Genomic DNA, 17,010 nt, shown 5'->3' on the forward strand with positions numbered 1-17,010 from the left:
ACAAGATGAAGAAACAAAATGCGGAGAACTATAATGTTGTATATAAAATAATTTTACTAAAAATAAATTCTTGCACAAACATATTATAAAAACACATTAAGAGTATCTAAAAATGCACTTGCAATCAAATATTATGCAGATCTGAATGAACTCCAAATGGCAGTATTCATATATGATCACCAAAATATATTATAAACTTCAAGTTGCATCATTTAGTACATATTCTCAGAAAAGGCAACACATGTAGCAGTTAAATCTTATGTTACTGTTACAAATGGCAGAACGTTTTCAATGAGGATCTTTGGAGTTAATCCACAGATTAAAGTGGTATGTCTAAACAGAGACTTTAAAACGTATTATCAATACAGAGACGTAAAACAGTAGATGAATATCACATAAAGGAGGACTGCCTATTTGTACATAAGTGGTTTGTACATAGGTGATGGTATTTAGCTTGTTGTATCAAAAAGTAGCAATGGATGCTTATATATTATATTAGTATTCCCAGTCTCTAATGGGTTGTGTATACACGTTGGTCGTCTAGTGACGATTCAGTTGATGAGATTAAAAATATAAGTTGTGGCCACAACTATTATATCCAAGGGTGGTATGTCCCTGTTTAAAAAGTGCTAGTATCAGCTGAGCAGTTTTTTCGTTATGAAGTAACTGTTTTAGAAAGGGCTCAATGCTGAGCGGTAGATCAAACGGAGTGAAGCGGTGCTCCCCCTAGCCGTACTACTGATATCCCTTACCTCCTCTCCAATTACACGGGTATTCGGAATGTTACCTCAAAGGTTCCTGTAACGGGTTGCAAATCGCTTAGCTCTTCGGAGTCTCGCCGTTAAGGCTTCCCGGCAATCCCTTCTGAGTATGGGATTCACGTCTGGTCCTCGGAGGTCCAATCAGGTAGTCGGGTCGTGGGGGGAGTGGTTCCTGGACGGATCTTTCGTTTTCCTCGCTAGAGCCTAGTCACATTAGATAGTCAAATCTACGCGTTTCAGCGCTATAGATGCGCCTTTATCAAGACTGGATGTTCCTATGTGATTTGTGTGGCTCTCTTATAGTGTGTTCGTTGCTCCTCCCTGGCTGATTGGATTTCTCCAGCTGTATTTACTTAGAAACTATATGTCTCTGTATTGATCTATTTGTGCTAGACGTTCATGATAATTATAGTACAAGATTGATTGAAATCTAGAAATCGAAATCCAGATTCTTATGATGACAACATATGATTATATATAAAATATATATAAAATATATAAGTTTAGAATAAAATGGAAAAAAAGGGTTTTAATACAAATTTTCTCAAAAAGTTTTATGTGTTTTAGAAAATGGTGACTGTAACAGGGTATGTCAGAACAGATCCTACATTAAAGAATCCTACATTAATTAACCTTATAAGTTCTCGTTAATATATAATGTGTGTATATTGGTGATTACGCTAGTGATAAAGTATGTATATTATATCCATAGATGTGATCTCATTCTGATGTGTGAGGGTGAATAGGTGATATATATATAGGTAGGGGAACAAACTAAAGAAGGAAAATAGTGCATTATGATTATAATGCTTTTTACTGGAATAGAAACAGTTTGAGGGTGTTTTACTTACGAATTAGGAGAAATAAACAGTGTAGTGTCAGTATGTTGGTTAACTGATGGATCAGATAGGAGGCTTGATCAAAGATACAAAACCAATATAACTACATATATAACTAATGTTCTAATTAAAGGGATTTAAATTGAGTTCAGCATTAAGTCCGTTAGGTGTTAATGTGTTAAATTTAAATATTAGTTCTGCTTCTATTAATAATAAGGTTTTTTCCATATCCCCTCCTCTATTATTAAGTACTTTCTTTATTCCCCAGTACTGAAATCCTATTGGTTTTTTATTGTGCACTTCTGTAAAATGTTTCGAGAGTAGATGTTTACAATAGCCATGTTTGATGTTTAAAAGATGTTCTCTTATTCTATCATGTAGAGGTCTACTAGTTTGTCCTAAATATTGAAGTTTGCATTGTCATTGGATTAAGTAGATTATATTAGTGTCTGAGCATCTGATTGTCTCTCGTATGTGATGTTTAAAGTCATTGTTTGAAGATGTAACTTCTTTGGCTTTTTTACCATATTTACATGCTTTGCAGCTGGTGCAGGGAAAGAAACCAAGAAGTTTATTGCCTGTTAGGTCTTGTTCTCTTGTTTTTTTGTTTTTATTAAATTCGCTTGGTGCCAGTATGCTTTTTAGATTTTTTGTTTTTCTATATATCATATTGGGATGTTCGTCTATAATGTCTGATAGAAGTGGGTCTTTTCTTATTATGTGCCAATGCCTATCTAGAATCTTTTTTATGATTATATGGTCTTCATTGTATTCAGTTATAAATGATAGTTTTCTATTTATGTTCTTATTGGCATCTTTCCTGTTATATTTTAGTAATTCGGATCTATCTTTTTGTATGGCTAGTATTTTTGCTTCTTTTATTTTACTCTCCTGATATCCTTTATCCTGGAATTTCTTTTCTAATAATTCAGCTTGTTGTAAGAACACTTTGGATTCTGAACAATTTTTCTTCATTCTATAGAATTGGCCTTTGGGTATATTATCAATCCATTTTTTAAGATGACAGCTTTCTGGATTTATATAACTATTAGTGTCAGTTGGTTTAAAGTAGGTCCTAGTGTTAATGATATTGTTATTAACATTAATCAAGACGTCTAGAAAGTGTATATTCTCCTTGCTAAATTCATAGGTAAAATTAATTCCCCAGTTGTTTGAATTTAGATCTTCAAGAAATAGGTTAAGTAATTCCTGGTCACCTTTCCATATAAGAAATATATCGTCGATGAACCGCTTGTAGAGCACAAGGTTTGCACCCCATGGGGAGTGTAGGATGTGTTCTTCTTCAAACTTCCCCATGAATAGATTTGCATAGCTGGGTGCAAACCTCGTGCCCATAGCCGTTCCTTTCAATTGTAAATAAAAGTTACCATTAAAACTGAAGTAATTGTTTTCCAATATAAACTGTATGCATTCTAAAATGAATTTAATTTGCGGGGTTTTCATTTCATAGTCAGAATTTAAAAAATATACAATATATAAACTTTTTGAGAAAATTTGTATTAAAACCCTTTTTTTCCATTTTATTCTAAACTTATATATTTTATATATATTTTATATATAATCATATGTTGTCATCATAAGAATCTGGACTTCGATTTCTAGACATATAGTTTCTAAGTAAATACAGCTGGAGAAATCCAATCAGCCAGGGAGGAGCAACGAACACACTATAAGAGAGCCACACAAATCACATAGAAACATCCAGTCTTGATAAAGGCGCATCTATAGCACTGAAACGCGTAGATTTGACTATCTAATGTGACTAGGCTCTAGCGAGGAAAACGAAAGATCCGTCCAGGAACCACTCCCCCCACGACCCGACTACCTGATTGGACCTCCGAGGACCAGACGTGAATCCCATACTCAGAAGGGATTGCCGGGAAGCCTTAACGGCGAGACGCCGAAGAGCTAAGCGATTTGCAACCCGTTACAGGAACCTTTGAGGTAACATTCCGAATACCCGTGTAATTGGAGAGGAGGTAAGGGATATCAGTAGTATGGCTAGGGGGAGCACCGCTTCACTCCGTTTGATCTACCGCTCAGCATTGAGCCCTTTCTAAAACAGTTACTTCATAACGAAAAAACTGCTCAGCTGATACTAGCACTTTTTAAACAGGGACATACCACCCTTGGATATAATAGTTGTGGCCACAACTTATATTTTTAATCTCATCAACTGAATCGTCACTAGACGACCAACGTGTATACACAACCCATTAGAGACTGGGAATACTAATATAATATATAAGCATCCATTGCTACTTTTTGATACAACAAGCTAAATACCATCACCTATGTACAAACCACTTATGTACAAATAGGCAGTCCTCCTTTATGTGATATTCATCTACTGTTTTACGTCTCTGTATTGATAATACGTTTTAAAGTCTCTGTTTAGACATACCACTTTAATCCGTGGATTAACTCCAAAGATCCTCATTGAAAACGTTCTGCCATTTGTAACAGTAACATAAGATTTAACTGCTACATGTGTTGCCTTTTCTGAGAATATGTACTAAATGATGCAACTTGGAGTTTATAATATATTTTGGTGATCATATATGAATACTGCCATTTGGAGTTCATTCAGATCTGCATAATATTTGATTGCAAGTGCATTTTTAGATACTCTTAATGTGTTTTTATAATATGTTTGTGCAACAATTTATTTTTAGTAAAATTATTTTATATACAACATTATAGTTCTCCGCATTTTGTTTCTTCATCTTGTCACTCAGTCCAACAAGTATATTTGTAACCACGCTTTTTAAGAGTTTCACATTTAAATAATTTTAATATCATAATTTGCTTACACACATATATAGCTGTATGAGCGACATATTTGCACTCATCAAATTGAGAGAAATAAACTCATAAGCAGAGATTAATATCACATTCATTTAATTTATATTTATATACATAATTATTTACCACAAAGAGTTCTATTTTTAACATATACCAATCAAAGATTGGTTCACACTACCTTCTCTAGTCCAACTCACAGCTCATTTTTGAGCGCTCCCCTCCCCCCCACTTGGTTCATCCTTTTACACATCTGATTTTGGGAGAGATCAGATTCAGGGGTAGCATTGCTGAGCCTGACACAGTATCACCACACACCCTTTGTAGTAGTTCCATTTAAGGTACGTCATCCAAGATGGTGTCCCTTACATTCCGATTGGCTGATAGAATTCTATCAGCCAATAGGAATTAAAGGGGAAAAAATCCTGTTGGCTGTTGCAATCAGCCAATAGGATTGAGCTTTCATCCTATTGGCTGATCCAATCAGCCAATAGGGTTGAGCTTGCATTCTATTGGCTGATTGGAATAGCCAATAGAATGCATGCTCAATCCTATTGGCTGATTGGATCAGCCAATAGGATGAAAGCTCAATCCTATTGGCTGATTGCAACAGCCAATAGGATTTTTTCACCTTTAATTTTATTAACTATATGTAATATAGTTAATTTAATTGTTAGTTTAATGTAATTTTAGTTTAATAGTTAGGGTAGGTTAATTAATAGTTTAATATAGTTTAATGTAATTGTAGTATAATAGTTAGGGTAGGTTAATTAATAGTTTAATAGAGTTTATTTTAATTCTAAAGGTAAGTTTTAATTTATTATAAGATAGGGATGAGTTAATATTTAATGTAAATTCAGCGGCTTATTAGGTTTAGGGGTTGCTTAATTTAGTTTATGGCGATGCAGAGGACTGGGGTTAATAGGTTTAGTTAGTGGTAGTGATGTTGGAGGCCAGGGGTTTAGGGGTTAATCATTTTATTACAGTTGCGGCGGGGTCCGGGAGTGGCGGGATAGGGGTTAATACATTTATTTAGTTGCGGTGGGCTCCGGGAGCGGCGGGATAGGGATTAATACATTTATTTAGTTACGGCGGAGTCTGGGAGTGGCGGGATAGGGGTTAATAACATTATGTAGGTTGCGGTGATGTCGGGGCGGCATATTAGGGGTGTTTAGACTCGGGGGTTATGTTTGGGTGTTAGGTGTCAACTTTACTGGTTTTCTATCATAGAAATCAATGGGATATCTGGCAGTATCGAACATGAGCTTTTGCAGCTTTCAGACTCCCATTGATTCCTAAGGAATCCGCGGCCTCCAGGGTGGTGGATTGAAAACCAGGTACACTGGGACGGAATAGTGTCGAGCGTACCAGTTAGAAGTTTGTTAACTTGCAAAAGTTGTCAGATAGTGCCAAATTTGTAATGACGTAAGCATCGATCTGTGTCGGATTGAGACCGGCGCATCGTATGCTACATCACAGATTTCAACTTTTGAAGGTCTGTAGGCTTTAATAACTAGGTCGGATTAAGCTTGCCACAATTATGCTGCGGAATTCCAGCGTATTTGCGGTTGACGACTTGATAAATATCCTCCTAAATGTTGATAGGGAATTATTCACTAAATGTTGATAAGGGGTTTAATTAATAATTACTAACCAAGAGACTGTGGGTAAAACCCGATATACTGTAATTCCTTCATCTCTACAATTTATTTATTTTTGCGTCCACGTGGGGGTTTCAAGGAAGGTGTCCCGCCGATCCTCTGGCATCCAACCCAAGTGAAAGATAGTGAAGATGGGGGAATTACAGTGCATTGGGCTGTTGGTGAAACAAAACATGGCCCAAAGCATATGAAAAATAATAAGTTTAATGTTTCATGTAACAAAACATACTAAAAAACAAACATATGAAAAATAAAAATTTCCTTAAAAATGTTTAATTTCCTGTTGGTGTATGATTTTATGTATGCTTTATTAGCTTTATCAAGATGTTTAAATTCCTGTTGGCGTATAAAATGTTTAATGTTTTATGTAACAAATCATGCTGCAAAACAAACATATGAAATATTAGCTCTATCCAGAAGTGTTTGGGTAATACTAGCATTAAACTGGTAGTGAGAAAGATGAGGCGCTAGAGAATTGACCCTGCTAGACTAGTGTATTCCCCTCTAAGAACACAGTGGTAGAAATGTAGTGAATGTAGTCCAGCGCTAAATTAGCACGGGTAGAGCATTTAGTTAAATTATATGATTTGAATATATTTTTATATTTGAAATTAAATGAATATTTTATATATATGTTGCAATTTTGTATTTATATATTTAATGCAGATAATCCTAAGTTATTTATCAACATTCAGTTTAGAAGAGTTAATAAAAGATATATAATATAAATAAACTTTCATGTATGAACTGATATATATAAGCTTCTTGTCTATATATGGGCTTCTTATCTATATATAAAAACTAATAAAACATTTGTATAATTAAACAGAAATTTAATAACTTGCTAAAAGCATTCACAAGATAAAAAGGGACGTCTCCCTTATAACATAGATTGCATCAGAAAAGACAATTGGATAACTTTTGTTAATGTTTCCGCTATTAATAATCAGGTACCTGTTATATGATGTAATAAACAATAGAGTCCAAAATATTGAACTCAAAAAACTCAAAGTTCCAAATGAGATAACCTACCCGCTGTTATGGCGGGTGTGTGTTACCGGTCCGTTAGTGAGAGACTGGTATTTTAAAAATATGTCATGTGACTTTTCCTACGTCACACTTGTGATCGTAGCTGTTTCAATTTTGTTGCAAAATAACCAGTGATCCTTGATATTCTGTCAAGCGCTTATTATGTTGCAATTTTTGTAACTTTAATCTGTATGTGTATCAGAAGGTGTATTCCCCTATTCCGTGTATAATTAGGGAGTCTTGGGGGAGATTACAATTTACGCTGGTCTTTTGGCATACCTGATGTCTCTATTGGTGTGGTCTTTGCGGTCACGTTCAGTGACTTGGATGTTAGACTGTGCGGTCACGTTTAGTGACTATAATGCAATCCTCGCAGTGTGAACTTAGCGGTCACTTATAGTGACTGTGATAAGATCTTTGCGGTCACGGAGATCATACTGTTAGTCACTACTAGTGACCGCAAAGATTTCCTTTAAGTCACCACTGTTCGTGACCGCAAAGACCACTCTTAAGTCACAATCTGTGACCGCAAAGATATAACCGCAAGTTAATATATGTAAGTCACAATTTGTGACCGCAAAGACCTTACTGTATAACATCACTGATGTCCGGTAAAGATTCTACTCCTAGTCACCTCTTGTGACCGCAAAGACCCCACTGTTAGTCACCTCCGTGACCGCAAAGATCTTATCACAGTCACTATAAGTGACCGCTAAGTCCACACTGCGAGGATTGCATTATAGTCACTAAACGTGACCGCACAGTCTAACATCCAAGTCACTGAACGTGACCGCAAAGACCACACCCATAGAGACATGAGGTGTGCCAAAAGACCAGCGTAAATTGTAATCTCCCCCAAGACTCTCTAATTATACACGGAATAGGGGCATACACCTTCTGATACACATACAGATTAAAGTTACAAAAATTGCAACATAATAAGTGCTTGACAGAATATCAAGGATCACTGGTTATATTGCAACAAAATTGAAACAGCTACGATCACAAGTGTGACGTAGGAAAAGTCACACAACATATTTTTAAAATACCAGTCTCTCACTAACGGACCGGTAACACACACCCGCCATAACAGCGGGTAGGTTATCTCATTTGGAACTTTGAGTTTTTTGAGTTCAATATTTTAGACACTATTGTTTGTTACATCATATAACAGGTACCTGATTATTAATAGCGGAAACATTAACAAAAGTTATCCAATTGTCTTTTCTGATGCAATCTATGTTATAAGGGAGACGTCCCTTTTTATCTTGTGAATGCTTTTAGCAAGTTATTAAATTTCTGTTTAATTATACAAATGTTTTATTAGTTTTTATATATAGATAAGAAGCCCATATATAGACAAGAAGCTTATATATATCAGTTCATACATGAAAGTTTATTTATATTATATATCTTTTATTAAATCTTCTAAACTGAATGTTGATAAATAATTTAGGATTATCTGCATTAAATATATAAATACAAAATTGCAACATATATATAAAATATTCATTTAATTTCAAAAATAAAAATATATTCAAATCATATAATTTAACTAAATGCTCTACCCGTGCTAATTTAGCGCTGGACTACATTCACTACATTAATACTAGCATTACCCTGGTAAAGCCCAATGTATGATTTTATTAGCTTTATCCAGAAGTGTTTGCGTCAGGATTACTCGGGTAATACTAGGATTACCCAATATCTGACTTTACCCATAACATACATACATATACAAATACAAATATACATAAATAAAAAATATATATATATGAGTATGTGTGTGTGTGTACTAATGCCCAAACTAAACTGGAGTATGCCATAGCACTACTCTTATAGCACCTGTGAAATGGTATCTGTCACTAGGGTTTGGAAATAAATTCCATTCCGCTAAATCAACAAGACTGAAACAGCATGTGCAATATTTAAGGGTTTCCTAAAAGGAACACATTAACTCACTGGCACTTTTTAAAAGAAAAGCTAACCAGTGCTTATTTGCTGTGTATCTTTGAATACCTAACCATGTACCTCTGCGTGTTTGTCTGTAAACAGGTTAATGCTTCTCACCTGGAAAGGGTACTTGTTCCTGCAAGGGATGCTGGTATCCGTTGTTACAATTTCCACACATTTAATACGAGCCAATTCAATGGAGCCCCGTAGAGAACGGACTTTCTGGAGAAAACGATATCAGAAATAGTCAATTTACAGATTTATAGTTGTATGTATATATAGTGGTATATGCACAAATAATGAAGCTATATATCCTAGCAACATAAAAAAGAGCTAGTTATCTTGCATTATATTTTAAGAATCTGATTACAACTGCAATGTTCAGTACAATTTTGCAGACCATGGGTCAGATTACGAGTGGAGCGCCAATTAACTCTCCTGCTTGAGAGTTAACTGCACTAGAAGTAAGCTTTTTGCATGCGTCAGGATGCCCTAGTGTTATGCGTTGAGAGTAAACTGTTTTTGCTTGTGCGCTAACCCGATGAGCGCAAAAAGCCAAGTTAGAACATCATGTGGGTGTTCACATAATACCCGTAGAAGTCAATGGAGAAAAAAAAATAACTATAATTTGTAATGTATTTTTTATGTGTTTTGTGCAACTTTTTTGTCTTGCAAAACAGTTAACAAGAGCTCTGAGGATGTGGTAATCATTCTAGTGTAAATCGTTATTGCGCTGAAGCGATCACATTTACTTTCAACTCGGCTTACCATCGGTAAACCTGACAAACGCAAACATAAACCCCTTATAGATTGCGCTCCCTGTATCTCCTAAAGAAAATAATGTTGCATTGACTCAAACTATACAACAATACAAACGCTCAAATGCTGCATGGTCTTAACAAAATTCCTTACTAGGAAAGCCTTTGTACGCCAAATGATGGTGGAATGAAAAGATTAAAATATTTTGAGGATTTAGTAAAGTTTAAGAAAGCGAAACAGAAGAAAAGGAAATTATAATATAGCATTTCCAGGTTTAAAAATATGTAGTGAAACAACACTTTACAGAAATTGTTGCTAGCACCTGGAATAGTCTGGTAGGAGCAAATATAGTGAAAGAGTCCAACAATGATTAAATAATGTATAAAACTATCCCAAGAATGAATTATACACATTGCATTGTACACAGGATAACAAATAGAAAATATGGGTCTATGTAAGAGATTAAAAATGCATAATGTGTATAACAATACCAGTTTTCTACTAAACAAAAACATGATATAGAGGCATATTTATCAAGCTCCATACATCTAAAGACCACTGCTCAATAACCTGTCCTCCTGCTCTGAGGCCGCGGACAGAAATTGCCAGAAATCAACTCTATTGAATACGATCGGGTTGATTGACACCCCCTGCTAGCGGCTAATTGGCCGCGAATCTGCAGGGGGCGGCATTGCACCAGCAGTTCACAAGAACTGCTGGTGCAATGACAATTGCCGAGAGCGTATGCTGTCGGCATTTATCGATGTGCAGCAGACATGATCCGCTATATCAGATCATGTCTGCTCGCACATTCATAAATATGCCCCATAGTCTGCAAACATATCATGTCAAAGAAGAAGACAATATGGATCTGTACTTAATTCATAAACATAAATGTATTCATAGATGCTAAAATCATATACACTCTTAAAATATATCACATATTTAAAACCTTATCATACAAGTGTGCACTCTTCTAAACTACATATAAATACAACAGCATAGAAAGTAAGTACAGTCTGATAGAAAGTATACCGGTGCTAAGAAGGGATTGTTCATTATGTAGAGAGTCACGTGACAAATTACAGCCAATGGGAAAGGCTGCAGTTCATAGTGGTTTTTAATTGGTGTTTATCCGATAAAAAATTTGTATAGATATTCACTGTATCAATTATAAAGTATATTTCGAATACTGGAATTTCATAAGACACAGGGTAACAGACTGTAACTGTGTATTTATTTTTACTATTATTTTTTTTCCAAAGGTATGTGGCTGTCCCGGTACATGCTAGAAAAGGTCAGATTATATCTTTGTCACTATGTTGTCTAAATATTTTCACTTCTGTTCCTTTCAGGTCTTTTATACTTCTCCCAAAGGCTTGTAAAGGCTCCGTTCTGTCAGCACATGAATATTAGACATGTGCATTTTGTTTCGTTGCAAATTTAAATTCGGACAAATTTGTCAAATTCGTAGATTCGGATCGATTCGATTCGAATTTCCGAATGACCATAGCACCGAATCTAACGAATAAATCCAAATTAGTTTGGTTTGCCATGGACTAATCACAATTACACTAATATTGTACTGTATATTAGGTTATATCACTCTGCTATGGGTTACACCTAATATTACAGTACATAATACTAGTCTAACACACAGCACATCCCACCTAACACATACCGAACGTCCGAATTTACGAATCGAATCCGAACCGAATACATCCAAATTTATTCGAATCCGAACGAATCCGAAACAAATGCATTCGAATGTATCCAAATTCGAATCAATCCGAAAACTAAATTCGAAATCATCCGAATCGATCCGAAACTAACCGAAACGATTTTTTTCACTGCACACAAGTCTAATGAATATTGTTCATCATACTCCCTAATACCTAGCACAGAGCGAATTTATGAAAAAAGAGAATACTAGAGTACAAGTAGATTATTAAGGGAATAATATGACTTATTTTAAAAATGATTGTTATTTTAAAAAAGCTAAATCTATAATTTTATAAAGTATGTATGATAAAAGTTTTTAATATTTTTTATAAACATAATTTTTATGCTGATGGTAGATATATGTACTATCAATAGTTTAACAAAGTTTTTTTGTGAATGAAAAATTTAAAAAAATGTATCCCTTAAAGAAGTAAAAAAGATATCCCTTTTGAAGTTAATAACAGCAAATGAAGGGTTAAAATAGGTCTTTAAATAAGCAGGAAAGGAATTACAGCATCATCTTTAGAACATGATTGATACACACCATTTCACACAAGGCTGATACACAGATGAAACGCGTTGATGGATTCTATCTGCTGATGGTACAACGTGGAACAGTGTTTATGAAAACCTGAAGTTGAGGTTTCTCCACCGTATACTTTAATACTTTATAATCAAAAGCCAAGATTAGAGTTGTAAAGTGGAACCACGGCAAATATATAAACAACTGTTGGGAGCCAGCGTACCTTGATTTGCTATAATTATAAGTAAGATGCGTGCAAAGTGTAACAAAAATATTTGTGTGCTGACAGAACAGAGTCTTTACAAGCCTCTGGGAGAAGTATAAAAGACATGAAAGGAACAGAAGTGAAACTATTCAGGCAACATAGTGACAAAGATATAAACTGACCTATCCTAACACGCACCGGGACAGTCATATACGTTTGCAAAGAAATTAATAATGAGTGGCAAGTGCATCCAGAAAAGTAAATACACTGTTACATCCTGCTACCCTGTGTCTTATGAAAGTCCAGTATTGGAAATATACAAATTTGTATCGGATAAACACTAATTAAAAAACACTACAAACTGCATCTAATAATTTATAAATTTACTAAATTCCCTACCACAATAAAAATTGAATTTTTGAATAGTATTTGTTAAATCGAATGTTACATTCAAAATTTTGAATGTGGATATTTGATCTAATTATAAACATTCGAAAATTAAAGTAACATTTGGAAAACAGAAATAACATTTGATTATCGAATTTTAAAGGCATTTTCATTCTTATCAACATTTGATTGTCTAAAACAAATGTCCACAGGACTATTCTTTCTACCAAACAAATTACACTTTCCACATATTCGCCCATCCCTACCACAGTGGTCTCAATTACAATTTATCGGACACATTTTTTTTCATTTTTTGGCTGCCGAGAGCCACTTTTCAAACTTAAATTTTTTTGACCAGGAAATGCATTATCGTCCTTATTTTTTGCATGGAACTGTCATTTTCTTGGCCATCCCTATCGATTTTCTCAATACTTTTTCAACAGGTACTCAGCACCATTTTTTACTTATCGAATTAGAAACTTAAATGTTCTCAATAAAGGGCAATCATAATTGCAATATCTAGAAATGGTGTGTATCAATCATGTTCTAAAATCTTTGGGGGTTTTTTCATACTCACATTTTCGTGATTGTAATGTACAGAAATTTCCCCTTTTATAATTGTTTTTTTTTCAGCAATAGGGTTGTCATGATTGTGATTTAAACATTTGCCTTCAGACTTGTTGGTGACTGAGATATTTTTCACAGTGTTTTAAAAAAAGTCCCAAAATTGTGTTTTTATAATCGTGATTTACAATAATTAGTAGATTGTGCCGCCATCTCCTTAATATAATAAAAATATTTTTTTTTATTGTAAACATATTAAACAAATTTAAAAAATACATATATATATATATATATATAAACACTTTTTTAAAACAAAATCAATTTTTATGCTGTTATTCGGCAAAGACAAACCTATTTCTGTACAGTGAGGTTTGGAACTTTTGGAATTATTTAGTGGCTACATTATTTCAGTGGAGTAAACCTTGTGGTTTCACTATTACTGTATGAGAAGGGTTACGGCCACTTTCTAATAGAAAAATATTTTTCACACTTCTCGATTACTGACAAAAATCACAGCAAATTGGATAACAGTGTTCGCTCAATTAATGATTAAAGAAAACAAAGAAACAAAATAATTTTAAAACATCATGGGCTAGATTACAAGTGGAGCGCTAAAATATTAGCACTATTGTGCACTAACACCACTTAAGTTAAATCAATAACTTTTATTTTTCAGCTCATATTGCAAGTTCAAAGTAATTTGTTAGTACTCAAGTGAAAGCGGAAGATGCGCTAACATCTGGATGTCAAATAGTGCAGGTGTGCTAAATCGCTCACATAATATAATACTATGCGTTACTGCGCACTGAAAAACTAATTTGTTAGGTGCACTAAGCCAAAGGTCAAATACTTTAGATAGATGATAGATAGTTATATAGATAGATAGAAAGAAAAACCTAACAGTGATTTAAAGGAATATGGAATAAAGGAATATGGTAAATGAGAAGGTGTTGTAAAAACACATTGTCATATACCATAAAAAGCTTGGTGATATTAGGTTTAATTTTTTAAGCAATTCCAATCAATCAAAATAACCACTGAATTAGTTTGAAAACCATACCCAATATTTCCAGGTTATAAACATTAGAGGGAGGAGGGGTCACTACAGTATGGCAAATGATCTCAGGAGGGGAGAGGGAGGGATGGGTCTCCACTCCTGAAATTACAGAAATGATATCCTTGGTTCGAGGGGGGTGTGAAGGGTGAGGGGGTATCCCTATACTACAGAAAAATAAAATACATTTAAAAAAATGCCATAAAATGTTACTAGCAGACTGGCTGCCAGTAACAAAGATGGCATTTACCATTTGTCGGAGGGGAAGGGATCCCTACACTGCAGAAAATAAAAAAGTAATAATAATAATAATAATAAAAAAAAAAGCTCTAAACTGCATACTGGCAGACTGGCTGCCAGTACCTACGATGGTGGTAACCAATGAGGTGAGAGTTTAATCCCTACACTTCAGCAAATATTACCCTTCATTGCCATGAATTTCAGAAGTGTAGTGTTCAGCTGTAATTAGCGGCCCTCTAATTACCAAAAAACTATGCATATTTGCCAAACTTGTGAAAAAGTAGAGGTGTGCTTGGATGAAAAATTTGGTTCGGCTAAATCATTGGTTCTTAATATTCAAAAAACGTTGTTTTTCAAATATTCGGTGCCCCTGCTATTTGGTATTCATTTTGTTTTAAACTAAATGAATGCTGAAAATTAGGGAACATTGACATTTGCATTTGTTAAAGAAATGTACATGTCCCTTTGCTACAGGTTAAAAAGTTCACCTGTAGTGTTAAATACTTTTGCGCTGGAGAGCCGTGCTAATCCCGAACCTTCTTCACAGAGATCGGGTGCACTAATAGGAGGGTTAGAACGTGCTAAACCTCCTATTAGCCCAGCCTTGGGCTCTGTGAATAAGGGTCAGGATTAGCGTGACAAATTTCATCAGTATTTTATGTGTTTCTTTACATTTCGTGGTGCTTTCTTTTGGACATTCGTTTATTGAAAATAAAGCAAATATCCGTGTTTTATTAATGAATTTGCATTCGTAACAAAACTAATGCATATGCCTATGAAAAACTATTTTTTTTTTATATGATTGCATTTGGCAGGCAAATGGCCAAATGGTGGCATAAAATATACCAAAATGGGCCTAAATTAATACTTTGGGTTGTCTATTTAAATGCTTTCACTACCGAGACTTCCAGACAAAAACTTGCCCAAAACACCAAAGCATTTTTAGCATTTTTGCTATCACTCAATTTAAACAGAAATTTTATTTATCAAATCTATATACATTTTTTAAGTAGACAACCCAAGATATTGATCTAGGCCCATTTTGCTATATTTCATGCCACCATTTAATTTTCTTACCAGTTAATGTCTTAATTCCATTTAATACTGTGGTGCTGTTCCATATTAAACATATTTTATGGATGACATCTGCCAACCCTAGCCTTCATATTGACTACTGAAGGTCACAGGCTACCTGTTATAAAAAATTTTTTACAAATTTTGTCATCCAGTCCTAAATTATCCATTATATGGCTTATAAATTGAAAATGAAATGTTCATGAATCAGATAGGGCATGCAATTTTAACCAACATTCCAATTTACTTGTATTACCAAAGTTACTTTGTTATCTTGGTATTCTTTGTTGAAGAGTAAACCTAGATAAGCTGATAGGAGCTTAATAGTGTGCATGTCTATGGCAGAAGTGTTTGTCTGCTGCCAGATGGCTAAACACATGAGCATGCTTCTGAGCTCAGATAGGATTACTCATTAATAAAGGAAGCCAAAAGAACTAAGCAGAATTGATAATATAATTAAATATGAAGGTTGTTTAAAATGTCATGTTCTATCCAATTTAAATTTAACTTTACTCTCTCTTCATTTAGCCTTAGAAATCTCTTTTTAAGTAAATAATATTTAAAAAAAAAACCTAAATATTGGCATTAATTTGATCAGCTAATATCTATACAGTGCAGTGGTGCTAAACGCATTCTTCGCAGTGGTAAGGAGAAGCTATAACTCTTTATAAACAAATAAGATTTATTACTAGGTGACATCCTTGTACAGTATCACTTGCATTTAAATATAGTGTTAACATACACCATATATATGCTAGTGGAATAACCTAAATATAATGTTACATATTAAAGGGACATTATGGGGCCGCATACCCCTGTTTCCGCGCAAGCCTTTAGGTGGATATCAATCCACCCGATCGTATACAATCAGGTTGATCAGGTTTCTGTGAGTGTCTGGGTGAGTGGGTGTTTCTGTGTGAGTGTTTTTTCTGTGTGTGTATTTCTGTATATGTGTTCTACTACTATTACAACATTTTCAAGTTAGACTACACTCAAATAAAGTATGCACATTTTAGTCACATGGCCAAAAAGTGCACAGGTCAAAGGTAGCCATATATTTTACACAGCCATCATTTGCACAATTTATCGGTACCTAATTGTCATCAGCAGAAGACATTAGATAATGGAATTATAGGTTTCAACATTGTGGCATCTATTACTTTATAGAAACTCAGGGGAATTTGAAATACGAAAATATTCAAAGTTTAAAGGGATAGTTTACTCTAAAATTGTTATTGTTTAAAAAGAAAGATAAACCCTTTATTACCCATTCCCCAGTTTTGCACAGCCAACATGGTTATATTAAAGGGACAGTCTACAATAGAAATGTTATTGTTTTAAAAGATAGATAATCCCTTTATTACCCATTCCCCAGTTTTGCATAACCAACACAGTTATATTAATATACTTTTTACC

General features: G+C 34.4%; 1 protein-coding gene across 1 annotated transcript in view; it reads right to left on the reverse strand.

The window, feature by feature from the left end:
* The window catches only part of ITK (IL2 inducible T cell kinase), a 205,506-nt gene that overhangs the window by 173,449 nt on the left and 15,047 nt on the right, over positions 1 to 17,010 (reverse strand). Inside the window, exon 2 of the mRNA XM_053718791.1 lies at positions 9,184 to 9,288. Within this exon, the coding sequence (XP_053574766.1) occupies positions 9,184 to 9,288 (105 nt within the window). The remainder of the gene's footprint in view (positions 1 to 9,183; positions 9,289 to 17,010) is intronic.

The sequence above is a fragment of the Bombina bombina genome, chromosome 6 (genome assembly GCF_027579735.1).
Source record: "Bombina bombina isolate aBomBom1 chromosome 6, aBomBom1.pri, whole genome shotgun sequence".
Classification (NCBI taxonomy): domain Eukaryota; kingdom Metazoa; phylum Chordata; class Amphibia; order Anura; family Bombinatoridae; genus Bombina; species Bombina bombina.